General features: G+C 34.4%; 2 protein-coding genes across 3 annotated transcripts in view; one reads left to right on the top strand and one right to left on the bottom strand.

Moving 5' to 3' along the window:
* Positions 1 to 5,496, bottom strand: part of LOC113226008 (bromodomain-containing protein 1) — a 33,312-nt gene extending 27,816 nt beyond the window's left edge. For both annotated transcript variants that reach the window (XM_026458512.1, XM_026458511.1), the window contains exons 1-5: positions 4,965 to 5,496; positions 3,375 to 3,614; positions 2,533 to 2,676; positions 1,729 to 1,822; positions 620 to 721 (exon numbers count right to left, since the gene is read on the bottom strand). In XM_026458512.1, the coding sequence (XP_026314297.1) occupies positions 620 to 721; positions 1,729 to 1,822; positions 2,533 to 2,676; positions 3,375 to 3,614; positions 4,965 to 5,414 (1,030 nt within the window). In that variant the 5' untranslated portion in view covers positions 5,415 to 5,496. The remainder of the gene's footprint in view (positions 1 to 619; positions 722 to 1,728; positions 1,823 to 2,532; positions 2,677 to 3,374; positions 3,615 to 4,964) is intronic.
* Positions 5,497 to 7,046: 1,550 nt separating this feature from the next.
* Positions 7,047 to 9,118, top strand: LOC113226038. Its single transcript, XM_026458542.1, has 3 exons — positions 7,047 to 7,383; positions 7,874 to 8,131; positions 8,956 to 9,118. The coding sequence occupies exons 1-3, from the start codon at positions 7,094 to 7,096 to the stop codon at positions 9,101 to 9,103; spliced, it is 696 nt and encodes a 231-aa protein (XP_026314327.1). The 5' UTR covers positions 7,047 to 7,093; the 3' UTR covers positions 9,104 to 9,118.
* Positions 9,119 to 10,294: the final 1,176 nt, after the last annotated feature.

Below are 10,294 nucleotides of genomic sequence, written 5' to 3'. Positions count from 1 at the left end.
CTTGGAACCTATGCCAAAAAGAGAAGATAAGGAAAAAATGCCAGACAATCACTCCAAATTTCTGATTTCAAAGTAGGGAATTTCCTGTACTATGAGTACCAGAGTAACGATAATTCTGAGGGCAATACCCAGAATACCCTGACCAGAACCAATTAAAAAATTTTTTTTTGGTTCAAATCAGGGATCGAGTCTGGAACCTCCTCATCAAGCGCCCATAGTACTTAATCACTGTACCAACGAAGAGCATAACCACACCCCGTAATGTGAAACCGACCACGCGCCGCAGGCCGAGAGTATTCCATAAGTGTGACCAATATTCAGACGATAGTCGATAGAATATTTATCGACATTTTGCGCAATGAACTGTCATGTTACTCCATCTTCAAAAAAGACAGACTATTGTCATTATTATTGACACAAACATCGAACAAACACAAAGAAAAATGACTTCGAACTCACTGGATTCGAATCAGTGTCTGTTGCCTCATCGTGGTTACCACTCTTACTAACTAGGGTAGCCATGTTGACATGGCTGACGCCAAGACGCTGGTTTAAGACCAGACCTTGTAAGACTTGGAAAGCCGCCAGCGTGTTCGGTTAGAACCAAAAGTAAACTTACCAATAGGTTCTAAGAATACAGTGTTGGCGAATCGCACTTCGGGGATCCATAGCGCACAGACGACATGCGCCCACGTCCCTTGATCAGTTTGCTTGAATGCACCTACAAACAATCACGGATATATTATGTTAAACCCTTTTTATAAAAATAATTTTAACAATTTGTCAAATATGCTTTGCTGTTTTTAACCGACTTAAAAAAAAAGGAGGTTCTCAATTCGACTGGGATTTTTTGCATGTATGTTACGCGATAACTTCGGCAATTGTGAACCGAATTTGATGGTTCTTCTTTTTTTTTGTTGGAAAGAGGGTGCCGCAGTAGTACTCCCATTTAAAATATTCCACCTCAAGGGTGACAAACTAGGGGATGAATCCGGTTTCACGCAATTTCTGATAACCGCTTTCAATAAAACTTAGTAAATAGATGTTCCACGAACTTTTGAGATCGGTTTTTTTGTTGTATCTTTTTGTTCCAACTAACTTTATTTCTTGATAAATTTTACAGTAATTTATGTAAATTCACACCCTTGGTATAATAAAGCCACATCTGCAAAATTACAACATTTCTGGAGAGAGATTTAAAGATTCTATGAATGAAATTACTCGATGACTTTTAATGCTTTTTTAGTAGCAGTAGAGCTCCTCGTGAAAGTTTCTCCAGGGAAGTACTGCCACCTTACCTATTTCTGCTGCCAAGCAGTAATGTCAGCATTGCAGTGTTTCGGTTTTGAAGGGTAAGGCGTTTTGGTGAACTTACAGGGACATGAGACTTGTCAACTTATGTCTCATGGCGACAGGCAGAGTGGCAGTGCCCCTCAGATCTTTGTGATTGAAAGCTTTGAGTGGCACTGCAACTGCTATGGACAGGCGTGACGTTTAACACCAGGCGCACGACTTGTTCATCCACTTGGTGTAATAAAAAAAGGTTAAATAGTAGAATTATAAAATTTCACATCTACACAATTTGTTTCATGTAGTTGAATTATTTTTGACTTTCATTTGCAAGCACTTTTGACGTATGAGCACATGTGGATTTATTAAACCAAGGATACGGTTTTATATGATACATGTTACAAAAAATTTTTTAGTATTTACTGTGGCCAAACATACCTCCAGTATTTGGGCACAGTACACAGTTGACAACACGAGATGGTGATTGAAGGCATCTCCTGCACAGCCACTGGCCCTCAGGGATGTATGGGACCTGACAAATGCATAAATAAAGTGGTTAAACGTATTTACTTAATTTGTAGCTGTTTGTAAATATAATACCAGTCACTCTGTTCAATAAAGTCAGTTGGTGCTACTCTGGCAGTCTTAGCTAGATTTGTTTATTAGGTGCTTATTCTTGTAGCTTTGTAAAAAGGAAAAACATATGAGCCCACACATATTAAAAAAAAAATAAAACAATAGAGGTGAGTTTTATGTGGAATATCAAAATTAAAATATATCCTTTAAAAGAATGCCAGTGTTTAAGAACACTGGCATTCTTTTATGATAAGATCATAAAACTAACAAGTTTTGATACCTCCCCTTAATAGGAGCATCATGTATATAATAAGTAACAGTGTAACAACAAATTTGAAAATTACATTATACAAACACACACTAACACCAACTATACAGACATAAATAATCAAACTTAATCTATTCTAAACCTAACATTTTTGTACATTTCAGATGTCGCAGTTCAGGTAAGCATTTAGTGAGAATATCTGTTTTATTTAACGAGCGTATATGAGGCGAAAGATCTGTGTCAGGGTCTTAGCATGTCGGAGACGAGAGACGGCTGTGGTCCTGCCTACCCTGATGGGACAAGTGCATGAAGTATATGTATGTATCAATTAATTAATTATTAGAAAGACCAGGTGTGCAAAATGCTGTGTAATGCCTAATAATCGAGTCTCATCTCACCCCATAACAATCCTGGTGTACGGCTAGATTGCACATGTCACAGAACAAAATGACATTAGTGTTCTGGCATTCACCGTCCATGCAGATACAGCACACAGCATCTTCGTCCACTGTTGCTGATGTTTGCTGACCACTCTGAGATGCCTAGTATAAAAAGCAAACGAATATTCACAGTTTTTATAGGAAATGTCACCAGACATGTTGTATTTATTCTAAATGATGTCATGGTGGGTCAAAATTAAATTAATAATAAAGTTACAAGCATAAGAATGTTAAGAGTTATTAAGAAACTGCAATAACTAAGTAATAGAGACCATTATTGAGTGTGTGCGTTAATAGAGACATCATGTCATAATGGTACTATAAGCCAAGTTGAAGCCTTCCATAGTTTTGTTTGCAAGCTGATATTCGCTCTAACTTGTAATTTATAGATCCTTTTTTTTAAACGCTTTTGTTAAATAATTAAATATTATTTAACCCTTAAACATCGTTGTTGACAAGAACATGTGTAATGCAGGTGGCCGCTATTAATCACCATTACCTGTATGAAAAAGAACCAATAAAGGGGTAATGCATCGACTTCGCTAACAGAACACTATACACTATATAGACAGCATCTCATGTCTAGTACATTCACGTAGGTTAATTGATAAAATGAAAAATATGCGTCCATAGTTATCACACTCCATTTAATTGCAATTTGTTGTGTTAGTTCATTACTTTCTCTAGATCATTGTTAGTAACATTAGTTATTAGGTTTCAGCAAGGAACTGTAATTGTAAAGAGTTGTCTTTTAAACTGTGCTTTAACATTTTTTAAGAGTACAAAAGTAAATAATATACCTGAAAATATGACTCCTTTTCCAATCTGTCCATAAGTAATTCCAAAGTATCGACGGACACAGGGGGCAATCCCTGCTTTGCCCGTGTCTTGTTAACTATCGCCAGCCACGCTGTGTCTTCTTCATCTACATCATATTCCACTTCTCCATCTAGTTCCTCTGCTGACTTCTCTATGAATCGTATGTATGCATTTGGTTGGGGTGGGGCATCGCATATTCTTTCATTGTAGTCTGGGATTAACTGCATAGATATTTTTCTCATAAAATCATCAACTACATGAAGGAACACAAATATATACCATGATAAAAATGGGACATTTGCAAATTCAATAATCTATATAAAAACTCCATCACCGGAAACATTTCCTGGCATTTCAGATGACCTACATGTTTACAAATTATTATTAATATTATTATTAGAGTGGCTTTATTAGGGGCATATGTAGCCCCTCATCTCTGTAACCCTCAGTTGATCACTACTAATTACAGTTCGGAGCCAAGGCCGATAGCATTGAAGAACGGAAGGACTCTCCTCGCTCTGACAGATTTAATGTCCTCTGGTTGTGGCACGTGCCTTCCCAGTATAGAGCTTCGTACACCCAGGGGGTAACATTGGTGAGAAGATGAGCAGGAGTTTCATCTACCTCATGGCAGAATCTACACTCTCTATTCTCTCTCTGCCCAGTATTTGACATGTGCTTGTTTAAGCCACAATGTCCTGTTAAGACTCTAGTGAGCATTTTGATGCTATTCCTGTCCAATAACAGAGCTTCTCTACAATATTTAACACTGTAGGCAGTCTTTTGGATCAGGGCTTTTGAATGCTCAAGACCCTTACTCTGTAGCCACACTTCTCAGGAGATTTGTTCTCTATACAATTGGAAAAAATTGTAAACAAAATGAAAGTGAATGTAAATATTTTTTTTTCAGACAAAAAAATAACCCCAGGTCCTTGCAAAAGAAGTCCATTATCTACCCTTGGGTAGATACCTCTATTTAAATTGAGGTTAAAAACATCCTAATTTCAACAGGGAAGATGGTTTCTCATGAATAAACCTAAAGAGACATAACACTGCAGTACTAATTAATATGTATTAATTTCATTTTATATAAATTAAAATCCATATTGTTAAAATAAAATAATTTGTGACACATAATGTAGCATAAATTGGAATGATCTATGTAAAATTACAAAATAGTAAAATATTATATTATATAAGTATTTGTAAAATTATTTGTAATTTAAGAAATAAAAATTACAAATAAATTAATAAAATAAAATAAATCAAAATTACAAGAAGGGTTTTATTATTAGTTATATATTTAATTTATTTATTATTTATAAAACCTTACTTGTAATTTCACAAAGAAATTTTAGAAATTTTTCATTTAACCTTTAGTGAATATTCAGAGAAAAAAACATTATAAATATGTAAAGATAACAATAATAACAATAATGTTTGATAATTTTCTTTATAATATTTAAAAAAAATGTATATAAATTTTTAAATAAAAATTAGTAACAAATACTGATTTCATTAATATATTTTAAGTATCTTTCATAGTCTAATAAAACATATGCATGTCTTACTTTGAAGCTGGCTTCAGGCAATTTCACATGAGGCTCCGGAGGCGGCTCCACAAAATTTACAGGCTTTTCCAACTCTGCATTCTTTTTCTCCCAATCTTCCAAAGACATTATAGGCAAAGGTTGATCTATGGAAATCCTACTTATCTTGCCATCTATTTCAAACTGCACTACTTTTTGAGCTTCAGCAAAAGTTAAAGCTTCTTTCGGAGGGCTTTGAAGGGCTATATCACCCGTAGGCACGGGAGCTCGCGTCCTCCAACCCTTTTTCCTATTCACAACCGACGGCGTCACAGGCGTGGGATTATCATGATCGTAGTTCACCAGATGGTACTGCAACCCACACAAACTTTTATACACTTTATCGCATTTCTCTAAAGGACACTGGTACGGCGGAGGACGATTTTGCCGCAGTTTTTTGCAAAACTCTAACACGTCAAAATCCAAACCCATTTTACTCGTATACAAAGAACTATGTCATTTACTGAAACGATACATCACTGTAATTAAAGTTCAGTTCATTTTATTAAGGTGTTAACGGTACATAATTATCGCTTTATACTTGATTAATATGAAAAATATGCAGCACAGGTGAAAGGCAGACGCATTATCACAATTTAACTAGTTTTTTTTTAATAAAGTAAAAGTAAGTATAGCAAACATCAAAGACGAAGTGGATGAAAGATAATTAAATTGAGTAGGTAACCCAGACTTGGCAAGTCAACGTTTAGCGCGGGAATACACGTTCGATTTTTCTATCCGATAGTCGGACCAGACTATCGTAAGGCGTGTACCATAAATTTAAACTTTATATTTATTTTACACTCAATCCACAATACATAATTACTATTTATTTGTTATAAATGTCGTTCATATTTTTTTCAAGATCGCACATGCCCCGCTTATATAGCAACATTTATATAGAATTACTATCAAACCGCTTAGATAAAATTACCTGGTAGAATTTAAAACACTTTACACGTTTGGCCGGTCGCTGGTATGAGAAAAAGAAATCAGCTATTGCCAAACAAAGACAAGCAGTTGGTATTTTAACACCACTACTTGCCATTCTTCAAGCTTAAATATTAAGGTCTAAAGTTAATTCAACTAATATATCGTCTGCTTAAAAGTAAAACCACATAAGTGACATTTTCCACAAAAAAATCTTTAAATTATGTACAACCTATTATAGCAAAATCACCACCTTTATTAAGTTTGTAGCTTTTTTGCTATTGAGTTTCACGTGCAGAAAAATAGTCATTTTTTATCTTAGCTAAACAAATTAAATCTTTTTGTTTAAAATGTCACTTTATTTAACCGATAAACACGATATATAGATGGTCTGGTTTTGAGTTTCTTAATTATTTGATATATTTTTCAGCGTAAATAATAATAAAATAAATACTGCGAATAAATAAATTTTATTACATGTGGGGAATTTGTGGGGAATATGAACTTTGTTTTTAAAGTTTTTACTTTGATTTTTGAGGATTTTGAATAATTAGCATAGGCAATATTGCAAATCGGGAAAGAATCAGACGTGTAGGTATTTCGTTTCCCCGCAAAAGTGTAGAGAGCGAGTCTTCAGACAATCGGGCCGGCAATAAAATCGGATGCTATTTCCGACTCGGACGATCCGAATATCAGGTCGGACGTGTAATGATTGTTTAAACAAATATGTTGTACGAACGTCTTTCAATAGTCGGATCAGACTATCGGATTCGACTATTGGATGGAAAAAACGAACGTGTATTGCAGCACTTAAACAACCACAACACTAGAAACAAATAATCAAATAATTGGCTGACGTTTGGCATACTAACGTAAAAGAATCTGAATGATTAAAAAAAACTTTTTAATTCATAGTCCAATTTATTTACGTGCGCATGCACAGAAATAAAGTATCATTAAGAAAAGTGGTGGTGTGAAACAAAACCGGAAAAAAAACTGTTTATCCATAGACTAGTAGAAATTTCAAGAATTTTCTACAATAGTTTGTTTATGATTTTGTATTTGTGTCAAAGGTGCTATACTGTTGTCTCTTCGATTATTGTGGAATTTTACCCGCATTTTGTGGACGAATAAAGCGATTCCGAGATTGAAAGTATTAATATCGAATAGGTGTTGTTACAATGGATATTTATGGGTATTCTGCGTATCAGTATAACCAGTCGGATGAGTTAGCGAAGCAGATGTTTGCTCAACAAACTTTGGCCTCCACGATGCCGTATAACAGACCACCAGAGCCCCATATCATGCCGCCACCATCAGGTGCTCCGTGGAACGTGGAAGGAATGCCTTGGGGAATGCCCTCTCGTCCGAGTGTAGTGCAGTTCACTGGCCAACAACCTATGGATCCAAAGTTTACGTCGTCTCCAGTAGTTCATTGCAAGCGAAAAAGTCTTGATGTGGAACCAGTAATGTAAGTGTTTAGTAATTACTTCCGTAGATACAATTAACTAATCTATGTGACTTGGATTTACCTGCAATAAATTCATATAGGAAACTGTCTCTTAAAAGGACAGTTTACTGGGTGCTCCCACTGTACTAATGTGTCCTTATGCTCCTACTTGTAGGACTTTGGTCCTGCCTTTTGAGATTAAATATAGCCTCATGCTCTCAATGACTGTTGTCTATTTTATCAATTATATAATTATATAATTGATATTGTAGTACTCAAGTGTATGTTAGTGTCTTATAGTTTGATCAAAATCTTTATTGCAACTTTTCTGATGTATAATTATTCTGTGAACTTGAATAAACAATTCACTTTCTTCAAATTGTGTACAGTCCTTTGTCAACTGGTCAGGTTTGTATTTAAGAGTGAAAGTAAAAAGTTTGTCATCACTCACTAGACCATTTAAATGATAAAATCATTCATTCTGTTTATTATAATGTATTAATTCATTCAGACCTGCAAAGCAACTAATAACTGAGGAAAAGATGGCAGCGCACCTCAACAGTCTTCACATATCATCAGACTTCACACCTCACAAACTAGCAACTGAAGATGTTATGGATGTTGGAATGGAACCTATACCATCTACAAGTACTGCCACATCCTGCCCGGTGCTCATGACTGAGAAGTTCAAGGGACATACTATAGTGCTTTCTGATGAAGTTAAAAATGTGCATGATGAACCTTTGTTGCCTGCTGCTCTTATTGAACGGTGAGTTTTACTGGTTTCTTTTTATTATTTGCGTTTTCATTAGTCAATTGCAGGCACTGAAAGGCTTGTTACCTTATGTCTGGTCTTTATGATTAAAAGGTCCAACTAGCACTAGAGTCCGTCTTTTTTGGAAATGGAGTAAATTGACAGTCCATTTTGCAAAAGTGTTGCCAGCTTGTAAGCAGCTAGTGATTGCAGTTGATAAATATTCTATTTACTTACGACTGAATGTTGGTTATGCTTATGCAATAAGTAACAGAACTTTCTTCATTTGGATCATCATTGGCCCATTATTTGTAGAACTCCTGGGCACAGGTTCATTTAAATTGTCAATTTTTGTAAGTTCATACATTTGAAACTTTTAAGTATAACTATTAAAAATACAAAGAGGTGATATATTTTAAAGTTTTTCATTTTCATTCAAAATAGGTAATAAAATCCACACATTCTTATTAAAATATATGTGAAAAAAAATTTATTTTGGTACTAGAAGGCGAACTCAAAATAAGACTAAAAATGACAATAATGCAATTAGTAATCATTACAATGTCATAATGTCCACAATTCCAACATTTTTGGCAAAATTTTACCTTATTTCACAATCTATCAATAAAACTGTCTACAACAACTACATAAAATCTTATGAAAACTGGTTATCTTACAATTGACTATTGACAATTTTACTCCGTCTTAAAAACACACAAACTGTAACAGTTATGGAAGCCTGACATGTCGCTTACCACTAGGTATACGTCTCACTCATTCTGTTACTTCGTTTTATAAAAAAATCATGTTTTACTCAAATCGTCAATTCTAATTTACAGGTTAGAAAAACCCCGAATGTCGCTAGTGCTATGGAAACCAAAAGACAATATATTAAAAATAAAAGAAGAAAAGGAACAAGAAAAAGAACATGACAAAAAACGCAATGGATTACTAGTAACTGAACCTGGAATGGATGTGGAAATGTGATATTATCCTATTGATATTGATGACAATGGTAATTGTTTTGTATCTAATTTAAACTGCATTTTACAAAAGACTAAATAAAGTATTGATTAAGAGTGAAGCATACATAGTAAATTCTCCTTAAAAAAGCAGTCTCTGATTATCATCTTATAGTGAATACCTCGAATGTGATTTCTGTGTGATTTTTTTGAAAAAAATGAAAATGTGGTGTAAAATATAGTAAACACAAATAGTTTGTAGTTAGCATTTTAATTAGTATAAATTATACATATACACAGAGATATTTGTAAAATGCTAACAATTTTGTACAACTATATTAACATCAGACTAAATTTAACAAAACTACACTTTAAAGTTTTTCTTGTCACTTTCTAGATCAGTATTTGCCAGAAAACCTGTTATTCTGCTGTTTTGTAGTTTTGCGTACATTAAGACAATGTTAGCGAATGAATATTGTGTAGTGTTGCCAGATGGTTACATTTCTTACGTTTTTCGTAACTTTTAATCTTTTCGCGTAATACAATGTGTTGATTTGCATTCTCGACATATTTACAGAGCTCATTTCTATACCCGAAATTGAACCCAAATCAGTAAAAAAATAAATCGAAAAATAAAATTTCGGAAATTCCTATTTTTTAATTTAATTGTTATTGTATATTATACCTAATCTGTGTTACTTTAAAAGTATAATTAAGGTTTATAAGTTTTACTTAAACAAAAATCCGCATATAGTTTATGCAATAATGCATATGCGAGGTTTTCACTCTAAGGCGATGAAGTGTTACAGTGATCAAAGCTATGTGTAGGACAATTTCAATTTATTACTGCTTTTCACGTGATGTGAAGTCATGTGAGTTCTACTATTGTATTCGTAATTTAACTTCATCAGAATCATTTTAGCAGCCTGTGTAGTGTTTAGTTAGGGTTACTTAAACGTTCATAGAAGCGCTACAGTGACACCATTGTGGCGCTGCAGCCGCGCCGCTACTAATCTTTATATATTACAACATTTAGAAGCGCAATTGAAGCGCCATTGTCGCGTGGCCACTTTTGCAGTTTCAGTGAACTAAAAATGACTGAAGCGTCACAGAAGTGCGGTTGCCGCGCCGCAGCAGCACTTCCACAAGTTAAAAAACAAAACGCAATAATTTGTCATAGGCTTTCTTTAAATGGGTATCGCCTTTTTGGATTCTT

The sequence above is a fragment of the Hyposmocoma kahamanoa genome, unplaced genomic scaffold, assembly GCF_003589595.1.
Source record: "Hyposmocoma kahamanoa isolate Upper Pololo Valley unplaced genomic scaffold, ASM358959v1 180, whole genome shotgun sequence".
Classification (NCBI taxonomy): domain Eukaryota; kingdom Metazoa; phylum Arthropoda; class Insecta; order Lepidoptera; family Cosmopterigidae; genus Hyposmocoma; species Hyposmocoma kahamanoa.
This window is presented reverse-complemented; position numbering and strand designations above follow the sequence as displayed.